The sequence below is a fragment of the Panicum hallii genome, chromosome 5 (genome assembly GCF_002211085.1).
Source record: "Panicum hallii strain FIL2 chromosome 5, PHallii_v3.1, whole genome shotgun sequence".
NCBI classification, from domain to species: Eukaryota; Viridiplantae; Streptophyta; class Magnoliopsida; order Poales; family Poaceae; genus Panicum; species Panicum hallii.
In genome coordinates this window covers 55,329,519-55,352,015 of record NC_038046.1, presented here as the reverse complement: position 1 = coordinate 55,352,015, position 22,497 = coordinate 55,329,519, and the positions used below count along the sequence as shown (strand labels likewise).

The window sequence follows — 22,497 nt, the reverse complement described above, 5'->3', positions numbered from 1 at the left end:
GCTGGAAATGAAAAGCACCTGTAACTAGAATTGCTAGCTAGTCCACAGAGCAAGCATCCAAAGCCACTTTTTCGTTCAGCGACACCGCGCACACCAAAACTGTCGGTCACACAGAACAGTTTGCCGGTACTGCTCACTGCTCAGTTTGGGTGCCATCTCCATGACACCTTGCCTGAACCCCTGACGCCGCCAGCCATGTTCTCCTGCCATCACCGACTCACCGTCATCTCGCTGCGGTCGTGGTTAAGGTTAAGCGTTCTTCGAATAGTGCGAAAACCGCGGCCGAACCCGTGCTTATATACACCCGTGGCCCGAGCGGAGCACACAGCCGCCACTCTCACTCTCGCAAGCTAGAGACGAGCCATGGAGTCGGCGTCTCCGCGCGCCGCAGCACCTCCTCCTCCGCGCCTCCTCGCGCTCTCGTTGCTGCTTCTGCTAGTGCTCCCCTTCACCAATGCGCACCCCGTCACGATGCCGTCGCCGGCGGCGAGGGCAGTGGAGACGGGCATCTCGGCCGGGCTGCTCTCCACGCTGCGCGAGACGCTGGACGCGATCAGGAGCGTGGCAGGCATCATCTCGGGGTTCCCCATCGGCGGCATTCTCGGCGGCGGCGACCTCCGCCTCTCCTCCGCCGTCGCCGACTGCCTCGACCTCCTGGACCTCTCCTCCGACGAGCTCTCGTGGTCCATGTCCACCACCTCGCCGTCGCCCACCAGCGCAGGCGGCCGCCTCGGCACCGGCGACGCCCGCTCCGACCTCCGGTCCTGGCTGAGCGGCGCGCTCGGGAACCAGGACACGTGCAAGGAGGGCCTGGACGCGACCGGCTCGGTCCTCGGCTCGCTCGTCGCCACGGGGCTCCAGGCCGTCACGTCGCTCCTCGCCGACGGCCTCGGCCAGGTCGCCGCCGCGTATCCGCCGTCCTCCCGCCGCGGCCTCCTCGGCGGCGCCCGGCCCCCGCGGTGGCTGCGCGCGAGGGAACGGTGGCTGCTGCAGATGCCCGTGGGGCCGGGGGGGCTGCCGGTGGACGCCGTGGTGGCGCAGGACGGGAGCGGCAACTTCACGACGGTGCGCGCGGCCGTGGAGGCGGCGCCCGCGGAGAGCGCGGCGCGGTTCGTGATCTACGTGAAGAAGGGCGTGTACAGGGAGACGGTGGACGTGAAGAAGAAGAAGTGGAACCTGATGCTGGTCGGCGACGGGATGGGCGCCACGGTCATCTCCGGCCACCGCAGCTACGGCGACGGCTACACCACCTACCGCAGCGCCACCGTCGGTGAGTGCGCCCCGTCCCCACTCTGTTCTCCCGTACGTTCTGCTCCAAATCTCGTGAAAACTCGACCTCGCTGGAGACAACTAGAGAGTAGACGGTCGTTCAAACAAGCTCATGAAAGCTTGATTGCAGATAGCACGTCGTAGTAGGAGTATGCAGAGGACCAGAGTTGTGGTCCATGCATGAAACTGAATGGATACGCTACGCAAGTGCACGGTCAAAGCCAAGACCACTAGGTCCTTGTCACCACTACTAACAATTGCTCAGAGCTTGTTAGCGTTGCTAAGCTAGATTCACCAGGGATAAGCCCACTAAGCTTACATTACCAGCTAAGCTTTACGAACAATGACCCCATGTCGACGTAGTAAGACGTAAGATGGTCAAGGTGCCATCATTGGGCCACGGTATGGCTACGACCGACCGACCGACCGTACGTTGCGGTGCGCGTCAGGCGTGGTGTGGCAACAGCATGCCGTGGATCACCGGCGAGCAGCAGCAGCACGGGATGATGGGCAGTCGGTCGGTACCGAGTACCCACCGAGGGTGGTGCCGACCGCCGCGGATCGCCGCCCGTGCCGCCGCGGTACCAGTTGTGGGTCGAGGAAGCAACACGGCTGGTGCGCCAGGGGAGCCTGGCGCGCCCTGGCCTGCCAATGGCTTCAAGTGACGCCCTTCTGCTGGGGTGGCGAGCCGGAAATTCCCGGCGACACGGTGCACGCGCCTGTACACACCCCATCTGTCCCATACAATGTGCCACCAAGTAGCACTGTAGCAGGGTGCAGTACACCGAACTCCCACCACCTGCCTCCTCGCCTTAAATACGCGCAACGTGCCGCATTAAAAACTGGCTCAGGGTTTTGGGTGGTTGCAACGCGCGCCAACGGCGAACGCGGTGCATCCATGCATGGGCAGGGGCTGGCTCCGCGTGGCCCTCTGCCGAGAGAGAACCCCGTGCACCCTCACCCCACACCCACCAATCCAACCATCCATGCAGGCGCCGCCGCGCCCCGGCACGGGCGCTGCCCTGGCATGCGGGCACGCGGCGGTGCTGTGCCACTGCCGTGGGGGCCCACCCCGCTGCGACTGCGAGCCGGCCGGCCGGCCTGTGAATCTGGGGGAGGACGAGGTCTGGTGGGTGACTGGTGACAGTGGTGAGGAGGACCATCACGTCATCTCGCGATCATGACCTGTGGTGCGGGTGCTTGCCTCTCACTGCATGTTCTGTACTGGAGGGGCAGGGCCAGGTGCCGACCACATGCCATGATCTTGACCTTCTTATTACACTGTACTTGTGATGACTGATGGAGACCCCGGGCCAGTGGCCACCGCCACCATTCTGACGGAGTTTCTTCCATCTGCTTCGCCGTCGATCCGCAGCCGTGAACGGCAAGGGCTTCATCGCGCGGGACCTGACGTTCGAGAACACGGCGGGCCCCGCCAAGCACCAGGCGGTGGCGCTCCGGTGCGACTCGGACCTCTCCGTCTTCTACCGCTGCGCCTTCGAGGGGTACCAGGACACGCTGTACGCGCACTCGCTCCGCCAGTTCTACCGCGACTGCCGCATCACGGGCACCGTCGACTTCGTCTTCGGCAACGCCGCCGCCGTGTTCCAGAACTGCCTCCTCCTCGCGCGCCTCCCGCTGCCCGCGCAGAAGAACTCCGTCACCGCGCAGGGCCGGCTCGACGCCAACATGACCACGGGCTTCGCCTTCCAGTTCTGCAACGTCTCCGCCCACGGCGAGCTCCTCGCGGCCTCCGGCGGCGGCAACGGGACCGCCGGGGCGCAGACGTACCTCGGCCGGCCGTGGAAGCAGTACTCCCGGGTGGTGTTCATGCAGTCGTACATCGGCGCCGCGGTGCGCCCCGAGGGGTGGCTTGCGTGGGACGGGGAGTTCGCGCTCGACACGCTCTACTACGGGGAGTACATGAACACCGGCCCCGGCGCCGGCGTCGGCTCGCGGGTCCGGTGGCCGGGGTTCCACGTCATGACCAGCCCCGCGGAGGCCGGCAACTTCACCGTCGCGCAGTTCATTGGGGGCAACATGTGGCTGCCGCCCACCGGCATCAAGTACACCGCCGGCCTCACCTCTTGATGAGTCTGCTCCAGCGGTGCCGGCTCGATCAGGCCTCCGTTGCCTCTGGGTGTAGAGTTAGTAGTGTTGTCATCTTATACTATATATACTAGCAGAATAGTCCTACATGATGACTGTGGAGGGGAATGTGTGCAAGAAATGGTGGATGAATTTGGGGTTTTGATTGGGATTGTTTGAAATCAGCAGTGCATCTCTGTTACCAGGTGAAATCAGCAGTGGACAGTGTATGTTACCAGGTAAAATCAGCTGTGCTACTCTGCTAATAGATTGACCGAAACTGAAATGGCCAAAATTCCTCTGAAGAAGACCGAGATGATCTGAATGAATTAGTAATTTTCCAAGCGCGTATAACCAAATCCCAACCATCATGCTACAGGCTGATGTGAAGTCCTGGGGTTTGTGACATTCCTGTATCCGTCGAGAGTTGAGAGTTGAGAGAGAGAGAGAGAGCATTCCTATGTATCATTTGATATCAACCTATCTTTTTCTTCTTTTTGCAACTCATAATATGGTACACTGAAAACAAAAATCTGATATACCAATACATGTACATACAGTATCAAAATCAACACATACAATGTACAAGGATTATGGTCCGTTCATGGATCAGCATGCTCCCAACAACTGAACAGCGCCACATTTGGTAACCGACCTCCGCTTCCATACGTCGCTGTGGATCGCGTCCTCTAGGTTCCTCGGAATCAGATGCATGCGCGCCACGAGCACGTCCTCACGCCCAGAAGCCGTACTTCACCGGCGCGCCGGCGGGCTTGAGCCACGGCTCGGCGTGCAAGAAGCTCTGCACGGTGAACTTGGCGGCCTCGTCCTTGCTGATCACCTTCTTGTACCCTGGCCAGGTGACGCGGCCAGCGGTGTCGGCGCCGGGCCCCCGGTTCGCGTACTCGGCGTACCACAGCGTCTTGAGCCCGAAGTCGCCGTTCCACGGCAGGTAGCCGGCCTTGTCGATGAACGCGGGGATCTCGGACTCCATGATGAGCGTGCGCGAGAACTCGCGCCAGGGGCGGGCGAGGTAGCTGCGGATGGCGGGGCGGGACGCGTCCCTGAGCGCCGCCTCGGCGGTGAAGCGGCAGTACTGGAACACGAAGCCCGTGCTCTCGCGGCCGTCGGCGCGGCCCTGCGCCGTGGCGATGTTCTGCTGGTTGTCCATGGGGCGGCGGAGGACCAGGATGCAGTTCTGGAACACGGCGGCCGCGTCGCCGAACACGAAGTCGATGGTGCCCGAGATGACGCAGTTGCGGTAGAACTGCGCCTTGGAGTGCGCGTACAGCGTGTCCTGGTACGCGTCCATGCGGCAGTTGAGGAAGATGGACCTGTCCGACTGCACCAGCAGCGCCACCGCCTGGTGCTTCGCCGCGCCGGCCGTGTTGCGGAACCCCAGCGCGATGCCGATGAAGCCGTCGCCCTGCTCGTCTTCATGCGTCCAAATTGGTGTCAGCGGTTGATGAGGCCACGCGTGCAAAAGCGAAATCCAAACGGCTGCAATTCTTCTTACTGAAGGTGGAGGTTTTGTAGGTGGTGAGGCCGTCGGCGAAGTTCCTGCTGCCGGTGATGATGGTCTTCATGGCGCCGTCGCCGTACATGGTCACGTTCTCCATGGCCCTGGTGATCGTCACGTACTCCTCGTACACCCCCTGCTTCACGTAGATCAGGTACCTGTCCCGCGCACGAGAGAGCAGAAGCTAGAGTCATCGGCGTATGCCCAACAGCTTCTCCATAGCTGGATCTGACGAAAGAAAAGAGCATGGATGAATGGATGCACGCGCGTGCGCGTGCGTCGGCACCTTCCGGTGTACTTGGCGGGCATGGCGTTGAGCGCCTCGTTGATGGTCTTGAACTTGCCGCTGCCGTCCTTGGCCACCACCACGTTGGGCGTCAGCCTGCTCTGGAAGTTGTTGCCTTTGAGCAGCCTCCTCTCCGGGGCGTTCACCCACGGTGCGGTGTCTTCCTCGACGCCGAGCAGCCTCCTCCGGTAACTGTCGGGCGCGGGGCTGTCGTCGCGCTCGCCCAGGAAAGTGCCCGAGTGGTTGACTTTGGGCTGCTTCTCCACGTCTTCACCTTCCCGGATGCTGAACAACCTCCGGTAACTGTCGGGCGCCGGGCTGTCGTCGCCGCGCTCGCCCAGGAAAGTGCCCGAGTGGTTGACTTTGGGCTGCTTCTCCACGTCTTCACCTTCGCGGATGCTGAACAACCTCCTGTGGCTGGCCGCCGTGATGTGGAGCGCGGCGAGGAACGACGAGGCCTTCTCGATGATGGCCAGCGCGTTGCTGGTCAGCTCCTTCCCGGATTCCATCGTGGCGGTCATGTTCTTCTTCAGGTCCCCGTCGGGGAACCCGTCGATGCACGTCTCCATGTGCGCGATCACCGCGCTGAGCCAGACGCGGAGCTCGTACCCGCGCTTGGTGACCTCGTCCATGCCGCCGGCGTCGATGCCGCGGAGCGTGCGCGCGAGGTCGGCCTTGGCGTCCTGGTAGATCTCCTTGCAGTCCGCGACGGCGGCCTTCACGCGCGGGTTGTCGCTGGTGGCCAGCGCCGACCGGTCGAACGCCTTCCCGACGGCGTCCCCGATCACGGCCACGGAGGCGCGGACGATGTCCTTGGGCGACGACGCGCTGGCGTTCGCGGCCTTGGACAGGCTCTTCTCGCAGGCGTCCCTGTGGTCGGTCTGAGCACACACCACCTTGACGCTCTTGGACACGCTGATCAGGCTCGACCCCGAGCCGCCGCCGCCGGAAGGGGAAGAGAGCGAGGAGGAAGAGGAGGACGACGAGTCATCCGACTCCTCGTCCTGGACGCTAGCGTTGTACGCGACGGCAGCGCCGCCCATGACAATGAGGATGAGAACCACCGACGCGCCGGCGGCGGCGAACATGACGCGCCTGCGCTGCTGCCGCTGCTTCTCGACGCGGCGCCGCTCCGTGAGCGGGCCGAAGTCCGAGAATGCCGCCGACATGGTCGACGGCGTTTCCCCCCTCCCTCTTTCCTCTCTCTCTCTCTCTCTCTCTCTCTCTCTCTCTCTCTCTCTCTCTCTCTCTCTCTCTCCAAGCGCCCGGTGCATGGCGCTTCTCAGCATGTCCAGCTGCAGGAGCATAGCTTGGTTTGTGATCTGCTGTCCCATAGCTTCATCGATGATGACCTGCGCTTGGAGCAGGACCCTGCAGAGGCGGTCCTCCAAATCCTGTTCCTGCAGCTTGGATTTATGGAAGAACAAGTTTAAGGATCTAGTGATCGCCTAACCAAGGACTGCAGAAAGTAGCATCTCCATTTGGGGACTCTCGAAAGGAAGATCACACAGCAGGTCGAGGAGAGAATGAACTGTAAACTGTGGAATGGCGTGAGATGCTCTGACCGGGTACTCCACGGAAAGCAAGAACAAATGACGAATAGCAGTACCTGTTTTAGACGCAAATGGTCATTCCAGTAGTCCAGTGTAATAGTCCTAGTCCATGCACACGGTGTTTGTCATTTGGGGCTCCTCATGCCTTTGCCTGATTTACTTTTCCTCTCCCTCATTGCTAATAAAAGTGCCAGCACTAACTGAAAAAGGTCCAGTTCTTGCCTCGAGGTTTTTTGCTTAGTGACCCAGAGCAAATCTGCCCTGCAACCTCTGGTTCTCAACTTATTCTATTAACCCCTTATTCTACCCTGCGCCTCCCTTTTCCATTACAGTGCATTCTTGTGAGGAATGCAGCTCGCCTGCAACATGGAGATGCATCTGTCAGATGCTTTAGGGGAACTTACAAAACTGAACATATCTTTCATGATCAACAAGTAATTGGAACTTGTGAATTGCAATGCATGTTTCCTAGTTATGTGTTCTAAGATGTACATGTCAAAATGGTAGCTGATCTAGAATGCACAACAGCAGACTAGTAAAACAATAGAAGCTATCTAACTGAAACATTGATTTTGGTCTTTATGAAGGAAACGACAATGCAGACTATGACTTGAAGATAGGCAGATCTGGACCATATTTACAGTATCTTTTCCTGTATTCTAAGTTCTGAGTGTGAGAGGATTTGTCAAATAAAAATGAAGACCATAAACCACTTGAAAAAGGACTCTGCAATCATGGATGAGCTTGCCACTAGATCTCTCTCCTTCCTGATTGGCAGATACTCTCTTTTATATGCTCTTCAATCTGGTAATATAATTCCTTGGGTTTAAATTGCTCTGACGAAAAACGTGCATTCACGTAAATCGGATCACTGAATATATATACTTGACAACAAAAATTAACTACAGAATAGCCATTTCAAATTTCAGACTTCGTATCTGACGGCAAAAACAAGTTGCTACACTGCTATAGTAGAGATCTATTTGAGACAAGTTGTATTTGTAATGAACGCATCAGGCTAAGCAGGGGGTATATTCTTTAACAGGAACCGAAAAATCAAGCAGAACACAAAATTTGCACTAAAACACATGCAAATTTAGATCCAGTCATTGGGCTTGCTCATCATGCTCCAAGTGACACCCCAAATGAAGTATAACAGTGCTATGGACGGGCCTGAGGAACAATTTATAAGAACATAAGTTGGAAGGGAAGACATCACTGCAGAATGAAACAACAATGAAGTGAATCTAAAGGTTGGATGAGACGAATAACACCTCGCCAGCTCCTTTTAAAGTGTAGTTTTCCAGTTATGGGAGATGAAAAAAAAAAGAAAGAGAACCATCCATGCCGTTGAAATTCAGACCAGTAACCAACAAACATGCTGGCAGAACAAGATCCGGAGATAACAGAAACAAACAAGGTATTTTTTTTTTAGCATATCTTTACTACAGTTGTCTCTCGGAAACATTGAAACAGCATCAGGACCTTGTACAATAACAGATAGCCCAAACCTGTCATTGAATCACAGGCACATTCTCAAGTTTCCAGTGTAATGCCTAAATTTACTGTGCCTGGGATTCATTCCATCCAGACGAATGTGTCTATCAACATAGATAATGCAATTCCAACCTAGTAGCGCTATATTTCCCATCTCAATGCAGTCAAAGATGTTTCAACAAGCAACTGGCAGGCGCATATAATTATCCAGAAATTGGTATACAACTTTGTGCATATAATTATCAGTTCACTGCCAGGCGCTTACCGTCAGCCAACACAGTAAGAGCCTCCCATCCTGACAGAAATCACATATAGAGCAAACACCATGAACATTCCCAGTGTTTCAAAAGCATTAACACAATTCATTCCGCAATTAAGTACACACAGAGCATTATCCATCCGTTTGTAGCTTCATCAACTACTACTAGCCCTACCGGATAAACTGAGCCACATCTACCAACACCACTCGGCTACTACTACCACCAACCTAAGATGAGGTGAACTTGGTGACGGCCTTGGTGCCCTCGGAGACGGCGTGCTTGGCGAGCTCGCCGGGGAGGACGAGGCGCACCGAGGTCTGGATCTCGCGGGAGGTGATGGTGGGCTTCTTGTTGTAGCGCGCGAGCTTGGCGGCCTCGCCGGCGAGCTTCTCGAAGATGTCGTTGATGAACGAGTTCATGATGGACATGGCCTTGGAGGAAATGCCGATGTCAGGGTGCACCTGCTTCAGCACCTTGAAGATGTAGATCTTGTAGGTCTCCACCGACTTCTTCGCCTTCTTCTTCCCCTTCTTGCCCTCGCCGCCCTCCTTGCCGGCGGACTTGCCCGCGGGGAGCCGCTTCTCGGCCTTGGGCTTCTTCCCCGCCGGGGTCTTCTCCGCCTTCTCCGCCGCGGGCTCCTCCTCCGCAGGCTTCTTCGCCGCCGGCTTCTTCTCCGCCTTGGGGGCCATCGGTGCGGCTGCTTGGGTTCGCGGTGGCTAGAGGTCGGGAGGGATTCGCTCGGTCGATTTGGGGACGGGGAATTTCGATGGCTGTGAAGGAGGGGAGGCGAGGGGTGCCGTGCATATATAGCACGGAGCGGCGGGCGGTGATTGGTGGAGGGGCTGGTGCCGCGGATCGCTGACGTGGAGGGGCGAGATGCGTCGTGGGCTGTCGCGAGGACGGCGGGTGATGGATTTTGACGAGGATTGATGACGTGGTCAGAGTGTGGGCGGGAGAAGAGGGAGGGAAACTGGGTTTGGGCGCGCAGAGGTGAGCGGGCGGGACGGGGGTATCTATTTCCGCGGAAGCTATCATAGAAAAATCCCCGCTACTCACCTCCGCCGCCGGCCATTTTTCCGTCTCCGGCGGCTTTCACCGTCGGATCCACCACCAGTGCCGCCCATCCAAGTGAACGTCGCACCCTCGTCCGATCCCTAATCCATCGGTTGTCAAATCGCCATCCACGGAGGGCGCCTACCCCGCAACCCGTTTTCACCGTCGGTCTTTCCTACCACCCGACCCCCTCTTCTAGGATCACCGATGGTTACCGCATCCCCCACCTCGAAGGTCTGAACTCCGGCCACCGCCAGCTTAACGAGGAAGAAGACCACTGTTCTTCTGCAACACGCGCGAGCCTACTCGCGCGCGGATAAATAGATTTGCCTGGCGGGACTGCCTTCCTTTTGGCGGTTGGTTTTGGGGTGGGTCCGCGGGCCCCTGCTGCCGGTGACTACAGCATGGCATGCCCTTGGGCCCACGAGTCAGTGATGCAAACATTTGGGCCCTCTTGTCTGTAATCCGTCCGTGCCCACATTTCCACACAAAACATTAGCAATACTGACAATCAAGATGCAAGACGCTGCAGCAGTGAAGATGACAAGGCAATGCAGCAAAGGGCAAAAGGAGTATATCTGTCAATCTGTGATGATCACATATGCAGCGGCAAAACAGAACCATCAGACAATGGCGATCATCGTAGCCAGCGTTGTCAATAGCACTTCCTTCCATGAACCAAAAAACATATATTCCAAGTGTCTTTGAACATCTGATCGCTGAAACATTGGTTCGGTTCCTGAAAGAAAATTAATTTATATGTACTTCTTATAGCCTATTTTACCACGAGAACTACGGGCTCGTTTCGCGGCTCTATGGGTTGAAGCATATACAGTACAATATTACAGAATGGTAGTTGATCCGACATGTAACAATAATCTGTACAGATAATAAAGAGATCTGCTGGAGCCTCCATCTTGAACTGATGAACGCGAACAACAAAGGAGTAGTCACAATAATATCACTAAACAGAATTCCTGATACCAAGCAGCAGGGAAATTGTTTGATCAGATGGGGAAAATATTGAAGGTGAAAGTAACTGATGTAAACAAAATGGTGCTACAAATGTCACCTGTGCTGTAGCAAGTTTACAGTCCCAAGAAACAAGAAAGTTGCTTTCCGGTGGAGAAACAAATACACCGGGGACCTGGGAGTTCGGCAGCTGTACAAGTGACCGCAAAGATGTGTGGAAATTGGCAAGTTCAGTGGTGGATGGAGCAAGATGTACCATTCAACGAACAGCATAGCCCTGTTACGATACACGCTCAGTTTTCTTTTACCCAACAGACAATATATTATCTTGTTTTGATGGCTATGTCGCCCTGACAGGAAAAGATTAGAATGCAGTGATATACCATGCAGGTACTGAAGCCATGGTTGTGGTTGTTGGGCTTAGATGAGAAATAGCATATCCTGGGATAAATTATCCTATGGCAATATCCTGTTGAAGCATCAATCACTCAAGACTCCAAGCACCAGGTTTCCCTCTGATATGCTTGGGGCCTCAAGCAAGCTGGATCACTGCTGCAATGTTAAATGGCATGAAGTGACACCATGTTGATCAAAATGTATCTTAAATTTCATTGAAAAAGTGTTCAGTATATAAATCCCAACTTGAGTATTTAAGTAAATGTTTGAACATGGACCTCAATTTCATCCATACAGACATCAACAAAGAATTTATTAAGGTAAAGTTTGTCCTAATCAGCTTAATTTGGCTAAGCAGGTCAATTACCTACTATGCAAAATGGGAGAAAGGAAAACAACGACAAAACTCAGCTATGTTTAAAAAGGACAGACGTCAAAAGCTGGCCGAAAAGAAAGAGAAAAATACAATACCCTAACCACCAATTATTATAAGGACCAAGGACTACAATATTGTCAAGTTAAACATATGTACCCAAAGTGTAACAGAAGTACAAGATTTAGCAAGAGAACTTGCAAAACACCAAATTGTATAGAAAAGTAATGATCTCAGATGTCTTACCTGAAAGATCAGAAAAAGTCAATATGCACATGTATGTTTTGAGAACTTCTATATGAAGCAACAGTTCAGCGACTGATTGATTTTGCATCTAGCAACCCAGTCTCGAATCAGCCCATTCTAGTAGATGAGAACATGAAAAACATTGCCTTAACATCAGGTGGTCAACAATAAAGTTTTTCCCTACCTGACCATCAAAGAAGCTCCTATGAAAAGAGCTCTATATGTATCCCAGTTTGGTTGCACCCCATTCTTAAACATATCACTATAAATTCCTAAACCTTTATCAAATTCGCCATGAATACTGCACCAGCGTATCAAAATATTGTATGCCACAATGTCAGGCTTCAATCCCTTGTACAACATCTCATTCCAGAGCCCAAATGCTTTATTTGTGTCGCCCATCTTACAGAGTTCATTTATTATTGTAGAATAGCTGATGCAATCAGGAAAGAAACCGCTTTCAGTGATCTTCTGCATAAGGTCAATTGCCTCTTGGATCTGCCCAACCTTACAGAACCCTTTGATTAATGTGTTAAATGTCACTGTGTTAGCTAAACAGCCTTCAAGCATGGCTGCATGTAGAACTTTAGCCTTTTCCAGCTCTCCTTCAGTTGCCAGATAATCAAGAAAGCAATTATAAGTAAAACTATTAGGAAGAAAGCGCCCAGCTAACATTTCTTTACAAAGGATCTCTGCGCTGCTCAAATGCCCAGACCTGCAGAGATTATTTATTAAAACTGTATATGTGATAACATTTGGAGGACATCCATCAGCTATCATGTTATCCCAGCAGTTTAAAGCTTGAGCAATATTTGCTTCCTTCGAATGCGCATCAATCATGCATGTATGGAACACAATGTCAGGCTTCAGACCTTTTTCTTCCATTTCCCTAATCAACATGCTTACTTTTTCATTGTCATTCTGTTTCAGAGCTCCATTCATAATTGCAGTAAAACTGATAAGATCGAGCTTGACCCCCTGCGCTCCCATCACGTTCCAAACATGGTATGTTTCAGTTAACCTTCCTTCTTTACACAATCCATGCATAAGTGCTGTTAGGCTAAAGCTATTTAGCACGGCACAGTTGTTTTCTAGATCATCAACAAATTCCTTTGCTTTCAAGGCACCCAGCGTCAAACAAAGTACACTAATCATTGACCTGTAAGTGTAATTATCAGGTGTTAGACCCCTATCCACCATTTGATCATATAACTCAAATGCCTTCCTGATGTTGCCTGCACGGCAATATCCTTCTATCATGACATTAAAAGTCACTTCACTTGGTACTATGGAGCTGTCAATCATCTTATCAAACAACCTAGCAGCTTCATCCATATTTCTGTCGTTGCAGAAACAATTGATAAGTGCTGTAAGCGTATAAATATTCCCTGAAACACCATTCCTGTCCATCTCATTGTGAAGCTCCACTGCACTGCCTGTATCCCCTTTCCGGCATAAACCAGCTATAAGGGGGGAATATGATGCTGCATTCGGTGATAATCCCTTCTCAACCATCTCTCTCAGAAACCGCCATGCCTGGTCAAAATCATCACATTGGCAGTAACCATTAATTAAAGAGTTGTATGGGTAGGCTGTCACTCTGATTCCCTTCTCCCTCATCCTATCAAACATGTGAAGTGCATCATTCATCATTCCCCTCTTGCACAGGGAATGTATCAATATAGCATAGGTCACCTCATTTGGCTGAAGACCCCTCTTTTCCATCCCTGTGAATAGCCTTTCTGCCTCACTAAATCTTCCATCCTTGCACAGTTTATCCATCAATGCATTACTAGCAAACAGGTTGGGTACCATGCCCAACTCACCCAAGTGACAAGCTAACCTGAAGGCCTCCTCGACATGCCCTCTCTTCCGTAGCCCATCAAGCATAATCGAGCAACTGGCCTCTGATGGCACAAACCCCAGCCTAAGCATGTCATCAGTCGTTTCCAATGCCATTTCAAGTTCATCGGTCCGACAAAACCCATACACTAGAGTCCGGTATGTAACTTCATCAGTCGTAACTCCTCTCTCCACCATGCCATTCTTCACCTCCACTGCCTCATGAACACGATTGTTTTTGCAGAAACCATACATCAGCACATTGTATGGCACAGCACTGCCATTGATGCCCTTGCTTTCCATCCTTGCCAATAGATCCTTTGCGCCATCCAAATTATTTGTCTCGCAATAAGCTCGAATTCCAGCCGTGTAAACGTACTCGTCCACGCGAACACCTGTCCCAAGCATTTCATCGAACAGTTCGCGGGCAAGAGCAAACTGCCGGATCTTGATGAGAGCGAACAATATCTGAGAAGTGGTATACTGCTTCATAGCAATGCCGGACGACAGGGATAGGCGTAGGACGGCAGCGGCGTCGCGGGCGCGGCGGAGTCGGAGGTATGAGGAGGCGAGAAGCGTGGTGGCAGCGGTGGCGGTGCCAGGTCGGAAGGTGGCGAGTGAATTAGCATTTGAGAGTGACGAAAATGAGGACGACGCGGACGGAGTGGATGTCGCGAGGGAGAGGAGGAGGGAGGCGGCGTGCGGGGAGGATGCAGACGATGAGGGGGAGGGCGAGGAGGAGAGGAAGGAGAGGGCGAGGAGGGAGAGGGAGACCGGGGAGACGAGCTCGGGCGGCAGCAGGAGGAGGAAGCGGCGGGAGAGATCGGGCCGGCTGAGGGAGGCCGGGAGGAGGAGAAGGGAGGAGACATGCGCCTGGGTGAGGCGGCTGCGGAGCAGCGGCGCGGCGAGGGCGGACGGCCAGGTGGATGGCGCGGTATGGTGGAGGATGTCGGCTAGGAGCTTGACCAAACCTGAATCAGAGGTGGTGGGCGCGGCGTTAGTGTGGCCGGCGGGGTGCCGCCGTGGCGGAGGCGGCATCTGGGTCGGCGAGGGGGATCGCCGGAGGTCGCGCCGGCCGGCGGGTGTGTCGGGGTGGGAGCGGCAACTGGGCTGTCGCTGGAGAAATTGAGTGGATCCCGAGTGGCCGTTAGCGTGATTACTGGTACTTGTTGCATTCTGAACTGGGCCGATCTGCGTTCGGGAAATCAAAAAAAGGAGGAAGTTTGAAATTTTGAATGAGCGGCCTCTCAATGTGATTCGAAATCCGACAAGTAAAGGCCATTCGAAATTTTTTTTGAAAGTGTTCTTATATTAATATAGGAGAGTGAAACAAAAGTAGCAAGGTCTAGGCCAAAAAAGATACAAAACGCTGCGGCCTTCCAACCATGCCGATTGCTAGAGCTAGAGCCGGGCCTTACTCCCATCCCCGATAGTGATTGTGGTGGAAGCGTTGAATAGCTGTCGATCAATCTCATCACATGGGATCTCCGTTCCTACCCATGGTTTGGGGTCGCTCTTCCAATAGTGCCAACCATGGCAGTCGCAGTGTCCGTGCAAGCTTCCTAACGTCAAGAATCCCTAGCCCCCCTTGCTTAGTCGGCCTGTTACATCTGCGCCAATTAACCTTGCACCTGCCTCCTGAAATCCTTCCCACCCAGCCCCAAGAAATTTTCTGCGCCTTGAGTCCACTTCCTCGAACACCTCTTCAGATGCTCTTCGTGCGGTGAGAGCACCGCCTTGACTAGAGTGTTACGTCCCGCAGTATTTAGGAGGCACCCCTGCCAGGGGCTCATTCTCCCAGCAACCTTGCCAACAAGGGGTTGGAAGTCCACCCGTCGAAGTCTGTGCATGGTCAGCGGCAGTCCTAGGTACTCCTACCTCCAAGGGAATGCTACCCGTTTTGCCGGAAAAGGTGCCCGTTGCCAAGCCAAAGCGGGAGAGTACTATCTTTTAACGTCCTGGCATCATTCTCTGTCGGGGCAACAAAGACTGCCGTGAGTGGCATACATCTTCAACGCACCACAATAGAAGGAGATGATGAGGACGTGCCGGTATTAAGGAGAAGCATGGTGAGGGACTGGCGAGAAGAACAACAATCTGCTTACGGCAATCTTAGTTGAAAAAAAAGAAGGGAGGTCAACACATTAGAAATAGATAGATCAAGGAGTACTTGGGTCCTCTATCATATATTTTTTCTAGATATTCTTTCACCGGAAGGATAATTACCTAATGGAAGTTGAAAGATATGGACCTGACCGATGGAGATTTCTGATGTTATGGGGGTTTAATGGTAAATTCTATTTTGGTGGTCAGGCTGAAATTTGACAATCATGTAAAGTAGAAAAAAACTATAACATGCCTTCGAATATGATTACCGAGATCTGATTGGAGGCTTACACTTTCGATGCAACATCAATGGATAAACCTTTTTTCAGAAAAAAGGTGGTAGATAACCGTTGCAACTAACATCTAAGACCATGTACGTGTAGGCACACATAGTCATGTATGTAATTCTTCTATGACTAGCTAATTAACCACATAGCAGAAATAACAATTCCCATTCATGGAAAAGATAGAAAGGGACTGACGTATCCAATACGATCGCTCATAAGGGGATTCTTTTGCTTTTGCCACGTAAGCAACATCCACCCTTTTAATTGCATGAATCTTTCTTTACATCTCGAGAATGCTATTGTTCTAGCAAACGTCTCACTTTAGTTATTTTCAATCATGTTTAGTGACCATCACAAAAACGTCTCATTTTTATAACATAATAAAATCATCTAGAAAGACTAAGAAGATTGAAATGGTTCCTGGTCTACATTTACTAGGAGATGAACGCTTTGTGATTTAGATTGCAACATATTGTCGATTGAACTTTACATTTCCCATGATTTTCCTTTCTGCCAATGGATTTATCAAGCTTTTTGGGATTTTCCTAGCAATCAAGCATGATGACAATGGAAAAATGTCCAAAAAAATAATCATGTGCTCTATTAGAACAATTTTAGAAAGGTCGTAAAAAAAAAGCTATAGCATAACTAAGAGGTGGACATTCTCTCTACCGGTAAGGAGTAGAAATGTCTCCCTAGCTATTTTCCGCAATAGACTAAACTATCATGAATTTTATCACATATGTGTTCTACGGATTCGAAATAGTATTTGATGACCACATGTCCAATGATCAATACATCAGCATTACTTGATGCTAATTGTTGACTCTCTATAGAATCATGACTATATGATACTGTCCTAACGAGGTTCGCTCGTAACATCACTTAACCAAATAAAATCCGTGTACGATCATATTTTTACACCACTTATACCAACTAACTCACAATTTATGTCATACGGTGCCCCGTCAGGATCCCTAAAAACATAATGTTTTTTGTCGGTATAAGATTATCTTTTTATTTTTATATCTCGTTTCCCCATTTGTCACGATCATCGATCAATAAACAAACATTCTAGTACGTCGGTCTTTTACCGCCATGCCCACTGAAGAATACCCCTAAGGTGATGAGTTTGTAGGTAGGATGTCGCCGAGATTAAGAACTCAAAGGTGCAAGGAACACAAACTTTAGATGGGTTCGGCCGCCGAGAGCGTAATACCCTACGTCATGTGTATGGTTTGTATTGCCTTAGATGTTGATCTTGGTGGTTTTGTTTGGAGAGGATCCCTACCCACCCTTATATAGTTTGAGGGGACAGGGTTACATGAAAATCCTAACCGGATATGAGATAAGGAGTCCTACCCGAGTACTACTCGGGTAGTTTTATTCTGTTCCGACTAGTTCTACTACAGTATGAATAGTTTTACTACAGTACAAGTAGTTACGACTGGTATAGAGCGTGGGCTGAGCGTTCTCGTGAAGTCGAAGTAGTCGTTGGCGATTGTTGATGAAGCCAACTGGTCGGAGTTGAATCCGACTCGCCCAGCGGCGTGGTCCAGGTCAGGTCCCGTGCAAGGTAAACATAAAAATATAAAAATATATTGTAACTAATGTACATGATATCGTGTTGGGAACAGATTCCAGCATTGTAAAATGCATGTAAAATTTTTCGCGTTTTGCTCTTGCTGGATCACATAATTTTCCCAGGTAGATAGCCTATTATGTTTAAGCACATGATCTCTGATAGCTGTAGATCAGGGAGCGTGGCCGCATGCACGCGTAGAAACATAGGGGTACATAAGAGTCGAGATTTCACGGATTAAAGCGTGCGCTATCTGAGTATTTTAGCAACTATTAAGAGAAAACTAGAGCAGTTGGCGCTGCGCGAAAAAAAAGAACGCTCGTAGAGCGTATTTATAGGGTGTAACCTGCTCGTGTTGCAGGGCGGACCGTGCAGTCAATCGGGAACGAGCATGACATAGCCTGGTGAAGAGAATGCGCGTTGCGCAAAATATAGGCGGCGAAGCGTAGCTCTGTAAGGTTTCATGCCCATCGAGAGACGTACACAAATAAGTAGCCGATCATGTGAAAAACAAGTCGGAAAAGGTATAAGTGACTTAGCTTGATTCGTGGGTGATTTTGATGAAGCCGCAGCAGTTGTCGATGGAGCAGTGACGGTTTGTTGATCAAGCTGACTAGTCGGAGTCGATTCTGACCAGTTGACGTGTGAAACCCACTCCTGACTAGTTTTCTTGTCGAAGACAAGTAGTCGGAGTAGTCGTCGACGAGTCGCCATGCGTCCTCGCGGCGTGAGCTGGAGTCTAGCCGAGTCGTTGAGGTCGTCGCTGCGGTGCGAGCTGGAGTCAAGCCGATCTTGAGTAGGAGCTGGGTTGGATCCATACTCATCCTTACGATTTCCGATTAGAGTGGAAAGTCAAATTTTGTCGAGATCATCAGCGAGGTCATCAGTGTCGCGGCAGGATGCTGGAGCAGATGCTGTTGGCTCTATGGTTTCAGCGAGGTGGCTGTTAAAGCACCACAACCGTTGGTGATGCAGAATCAGGAGCCGAAGGTGAATGCCATTCCCTCATCAAGTATAGTGCTAGTGAAGTTGAATGATGCCATCGAGTTCTCCGGAGGATCTTCGATGAGCACTCGTACCTGGCGCGCCAGTTGTCGGTGTTTTACCACCATGCCCACTGAGGGATACCCCGAGGTGGTGAGTTTGTAGGTGGAAGGAACACAAAGTTTAAACAAGTTCGGGCCGCCGAGAGCGTAATATCCTACGTCCTCCTGTGTGTGGTTTGTATTGCCTTAAGTGTTGATTGGGTTGATCTTGGTGGTCTTGTTTGGAGGAGGTCCCTGCTCGCTCTTTGGGATAATAGGGCTATATGAAAATCTTAACAGGATGCTCGCCCTTTGGGGTGATAAAATTATATGGAAATCCTAACATGATACGAGCTTAGGAGTCGTACCCGACTACTACTCGGATAGTTTTCTTGTATTCCGACTAGTTCTACTACGGTAGTACAAGTAGTTACGACTGGTGTAGAATATTGACCATGTTACATTTTTACGCTGTAAGATGTACGCTATATGTACAGTTTCGTGGATCCGGATCTGACATAGCTCATAATAAAAGTATCCATGCAAACTATATACCCGCCATATATATACCCTAGCATAGTTCACATCAGGTCGACGATGCAAGTTTGGTTCCATGATGCTTCAAGAATAGTACAGTACACTCGATATGTACATTTTGAAGGAAAAATAGTATCAACTCTAGTTATAATATTTCTCCCTGTTGACTTTTTTAGTCTTCGGGATTGAACTCTAACCGCTATTTTCATTATTAAAACTACAATTATAATATCTAAGTACGACATTATCAAAAGCACTTCTAACAAAATATAGAGAAATAGTTTTATGTCTTCCAAACTAATTATTTCGAATACTTTTAACCGTCAAAGTTATAAGATTTTAATCATATTTTATCAAAGCATCGAGTATTGTAACCGGAGAGTACGTTGTTAGGATGACCTTTTTAGCTTTTGTTAGGATGGATATTGATAATAAGCAACGAAGTGTTTGCCTTGAGTGTATATCACAAACAAAATTTGGAACTAAAAACCATTTTAAAATTTCCAATTATTTGGTCTATAACAACAACAAATTTGAAATTATCTCCCGAGAGATACGTTTTAACTTATTTGAGAACTTTGAGTTCCAATTGGGGCGGCGGGCTACAAGCCTAGGGCCTCGTTTAGATCGCAAGTTTGTATAATATTTGGAACTTTTTGCTACTGTAGTGTTTTCGTTTGTATTTGACAAATTTTATTTAATCATGATCTAACTAAGCTTAAAAGATTCGTCTCGTGATGTACAATTAAACTGTATAATTAGTTATTTTTTTTACATACATTTACTGCTCCATGCATGTGTTCCAAAATTGATGTGATGAAGAGAGAGTGTAAAAATTATAACATTTGCAATACATGTAAACGGGGCCTAGAACTCCTCACCGACAGCTGGGACAGGACCCGTGTGCAAACTGATCGCTAGCCGACAAGCGGGCTCCACCTCCACCGCTCCACGCTGCTACCCCTCACCGGTCACCAGTCACCACGCGTCAGCACTGGAAACAAAAATCCCCGCTCCCGGTCCAATGACCAGTGGGACCACCAGCCAACGACGTCACGTACGCGCGCCGAGAACCATCATTCCCCACCGCCTCCTCCCGCCCCCGTTCTCGCCACGTCAGCGATCCGCGTCGAAAGCACATCGCAGCCGCCCATCCGAAGAAGCATCAACGGCCCGCGCCGCCCGGAGGTAGCGATCCGCGGCACCTGCCCCTCCACCAATCAGCGCTCGCCTCGCTCCTTCTATAAAGTCATCGCCCCCGTCTCCTCTTCTCTCCACAACCACCTGTGACTTCGCAGCCTCTCCTCTGCTCCCCAACCGCCCCGAATCCCAGCCGCGGAAGCCCCCCCCCCCCCACCCCCCCGAGCAGCAGCCGCATCGATGGCCCCCAAGGCGGAGAAGAAGCCGGCGGCGAAGAAGCCCGCGGAGGAGGAGCCCGCGGCGGAGAAGGCGGAGAAGGCCCCGGCGGGGAAGAAGCCCAAGGCCGAGAAGCGGCTCCCCGCGGGCAAGTCCGCCGGCAAGGAGGGCGGCGAGGGCAAGAAGGGGAAGAAGAAGGCGAAGAAGTCGGTGGAGACCTACAAGATCTACATCTTCAAGGTGCTGAAGCAGGTGCACCCCGACATCGGCATCTCCTCCAAGGCCATGTCCATCATGAACTCGTTCATCAACGACATCTTCGAGAAGCTCGCCGGCGAGGCCGCCAAGCTCGCGCGCTACAACAAGAAGCCCACCATCACCTCCCGCGAGATCCAGACCTCGGTGCGCCTCGTCCTCCCCGGCGAGCTCGCAAAGCACGCCGTCTCCGAGGGCACCAAGGCCGTCACCAAGTTCACCTCGTCGTAGATGCTAGGCTTCCTTCCGCTCTGCTCGTGTGAAAGTGCTCCTCGTTGTAGTGATGCTAGGGTGCTGGATTTGGCTGGTAGGATGGTGTAGTTAGGTGCTGGTGGTTCCTGATAATGTTTTTTCCTGTACGAAGTGAATCAGTTAATGTTATCTGATGCAATATTAATGGTGCTTGTGTAACTCGTTTTCGATTCAGCGTCAGGTCTCAATTCGCCGGGACACTCCAGGAGTCGAGCTTGTTTAGATTGCCTTACGTTCTTGCAACTTATTTAGTTCCTCTCTTGATGATGTTGCGGAAAGGATTGCCTGTTGTTGCTCAATCTGCTTGGGTTCGAGAATTCGTTTGAATCGGGCGCCGTCTGGGTCTGGACGCGCAATTTTGACGGCAAGGCCTTCGATTTTGCTCTGTGAATTTGGGAGACGGGAGGTTCAGTCCTGAAATGTTTGGCGGCACCTGAATTTGTACCCACAATTCGAGAGAAAGTTACAACCAACTTGGTCTCTCTAGTTTCTACTTTCTAGCAGGCTAGCGGCGTCTCGGTTCAAATTTGGGAGATAGTGGGCCGGCGAAATGTTTGGCGGGATTTCTGCTTGGAATTGTGGAACTGCCAAAGTTCCAGTCTGTTTTGGCGCCGCTTGGAAATTTGAGTGATGCAATGCAACCCCGTCTTAATCCACGGGAGGCGTAAACTTGATTTTGCACGATCCGTAAACGCGTGTCCTCGAATTCTCGATCCCCAACCCCCAATTCCCTTCGCCGCCATCATCTCCGATTGCCGCCGCCTCCGCGTCTCGTCTCTCCCGGCTCTGGCTCCCTCACCTCCGCAGCTGCCTCTGTGTCTGCCTTCGATAAGCTCGCTGCCGAGGTCGCCCATCTCCCCCGCTACAAGGAGTAGGGGCCCATCGTCGCCTCCAGCGAAAAGTCGCCGGTGCTTGCCCCCGCACGTGACCGCCTCCCACCTCCAGACCCGCAAGCGATGGCCTTCAAGATGATCTCGCCGCCGCAGCATCTGTGGAGGAGCGGGGACTGAATTCGGTGCCCGCGGAGATCGGGGGCACTGGATAGGTGTCGAATCTCGACGGGGGATCACCGTGGTGCGTCGCGACGGTTTGTGGCGGACGTCGCCGCCGGCTGCTCCAGCGCCGGCCACGAATATTTGCAAACCACCCCCAGTTAGGGGTCTTTATGCAAAGTGCGGATTGAATACTTATGATACGCCCCCTGGTTTGGATCGCGATTAAGAATCGCCATCCAAACCAGGGGTCCTTATGAAAGAGTACTGAGGAATATTTTCTATACGCCCCCTAATTGGATCGCGGTTAATAATCGCGATCCAAATGAGGGGTCCTTTTGCAAAGTATTGGGTCAATTATATATTTCAAGAAAACCATCCAGAATTTAGACAAAAGGCCCCTTCTCCGCCGGCCGCCGGCGCCGGCGTCCTCCGGTCCTCCCCACCAGCCGTCTCATGCTATGCATCCGCAGCAACAACCGGAAGCTAGCGCGCGATTCGCCTCCCGCTAGAGCTCACGCGGCCCGGGAGTAGCGGCCTCGTCCCCTCCCGGAGCACATCTCTGCTTGTCGGATCCCGTGGTGCTACCGCGCGCGACTCCGCAGCTGCTAGCCCCGGCATGATTAGTGGTCTGATGAATTGCTATGGCACAGTACCGACAGTGGCAGAGGTACCCGAATTTCTTGGAGGGGAGAAGTTTTGATCTCTTGCAGCTGTACTGCCTTGGGGCGCTAGCAGTAAATTTGGGCAT

At 51.8% G+C, this 22,497-nt stretch overlaps 5 protein-coding genes across 9 annotated transcripts; 2 read left to right on the top strand and 3 right to left on the bottom strand.

Moving 5' to 3' along the window:
• Positions 1-350: 350 nt before the first annotated feature.
• LOC112893110 (pectinesterase-like) lies at positions 351-3,606 on the top strand. Its single transcript, XM_025960277.1, has 2 exons — positions 351-1,270; positions 2,645-3,606. Exons 1-2 carry the CDS (start codon positions 364-366, stop codon positions 3,358-3,360), a joined length of 1,623 nt encoding a protein of 540 aa, XP_025816062.1. The 5' UTR covers positions 351-363; the 3' UTR covers positions 3,361-3,606.
• Positions 3,607-3,973: 367 nt separating this feature from the next.
• LOC112893108 (putative pectinesterase/pectinesterase inhibitor 45) lies at positions 3,974-6,331 on the bottom strand. The gene is made up of 3 exons (XM_025960276.1): positions 5,163-6,331; positions 4,874-5,034; positions 3,974-4,791 (listed from the first exon to the last, which is right to left on the bottom strand). The coding sequence occupies exons 1-3, from the start codon at positions 6,329-6,331 to the stop codon at positions 4,091-4,093; spliced, it is 2,031 nt and encodes a 676-aa protein (XP_025816061.1). The 3' UTR covers positions 3,974-4,090.
• Positions 6,332-8,415: 2,084 nt separating this feature from the next.
• Positions 8,416-9,258, bottom strand: LOC112893114 (histone H2B.1). The gene has a single exon (XM_025960282.1). The coding sequence runs from the start codon at positions 9,159-9,161 to the stop codon at positions 8,700-8,702; it is 462 nt and encodes a 153-aa protein (XP_025816067.1). The 5' UTR covers positions 9,162-9,258; the 3' UTR covers positions 8,416-8,699.
• A 941-nt stretch (positions 9,259-10,199) lies between these two features.
• LOC112892261 (putative pentatricopeptide repeat-containing protein At5g59900) lies at positions 10,200-14,542 on the bottom strand. 5 transcript variants are annotated; one of them, XM_025959411.1, is made up of 5 exons: positions 11,697-14,542; positions 11,513-11,600; positions 10,881-11,049; positions 10,598-10,774; positions 10,200-10,502 (listed from the first exon to the last, which is right to left on the bottom strand). In XM_025959411.1, exons 1-2 carry the CDS (start codon positions 14,390-14,392, stop codon positions 11,561-11,563), a joined length of 2,736 nt encoding a protein of 911 aa, XP_025815196.1. In that variant the 5' UTR covers positions 14,393-14,542; the 3' UTR covers positions 10,200-10,502; positions 10,598-10,774; positions 10,881-11,049; positions 11,513-11,560. The 5 variants fall into 5 exon arrangements, with proteins under 5 accessions (XP_025815196.1, XP_025815197.1, XP_025815198.1 ...); XM_025959412.1 differs by having other exon boundaries at positions 10,881-11,046; XM_025959413.1 differs by having other exon boundaries at positions 11,513-14,542.
• Positions 14,543-20,236: 5,694 nt separating this feature from the next.
• LOC112892267 (histone H2B.3) lies at positions 20,237-20,920 on the top strand. The gene has a single exon (XM_025959421.1). It carries the CDS (start codon positions 20,272-20,274, stop codon positions 20,731-20,733), a length of 462 nt encoding a protein of 153 aa, XP_025815206.1. The 5' UTR covers positions 20,237-20,271; the 3' UTR covers positions 20,734-20,920.
• Positions 20,921-22,497: the final 1,577 nt, after the last annotated feature.

Excerpts from the sequence above, each read along its gene's own strand:
- LOC112892267 (XM_025959421.1), top strand. The coding sequence starts at position 20,272 with ATGGCCCCCAAGGCGGAGAAGAAGCCGGCGGCGAAGAAGCCCGCGGAG.
- LOC112893114 (XM_025960282.1), bottom strand. The coding sequence starts at position 9,161 with ATGGCCCCCAAGGCGGAGAAGAAGCCGGCGGCGAAGAAGCCTGCGGAG.
- LOC112892261 (XM_025959410.1), bottom strand. The coding sequence starts at position 14,392 with ATGCCGCCTCCGCCACGGCGGCACCCCGCCGGCCACACTAACGCCGCG. Across the intron at positions 11,050-11,696 it reads GGAGCTTCTTTGATGGTCAG|CAGTGATCCAGCTTGCTTGA; the intron begins GTAGGGAAAAAC and ends TTAACATTGCAG.
- LOC112893110 (XM_025960277.1), top strand. The coding sequence starts at position 364 with ATGGAGTCGGCGTCTCCGCGCGCCGCAGCACCTCCTCCTCCGCGCCTC. Across the intron at positions 1,271-2,644 it reads CTACCGCAGCGCCACCGTCG|CCGTGAACGGCAAGGGCTTC; the intron begins GTGAGTGCGCCC and ends GTCGATCCGCAG.
- LOC112893108 (XM_025960276.1), bottom strand. The coding sequence starts at position 6,331 with ATGTCGGCGGCATTCTCGGACTTCGGCCCGCTCACGGAGCGGCGCCGC. Across the intron at positions 5,035-5,162 it reads CCCGCCAAGTACACCGGAAG|GTACCTGATCTACGTGAAGC; the intron begins GTGCCGACGCAC and ends TGCGCGGGACAG. Across the intron at positions 4,792-4,873 it reads CTACAAAACCTCCACCTTCA|ACGAGCAGGGCGACGGCTTC; the intron begins GTAAGAAGAATT and ends GGACGCATGAAG.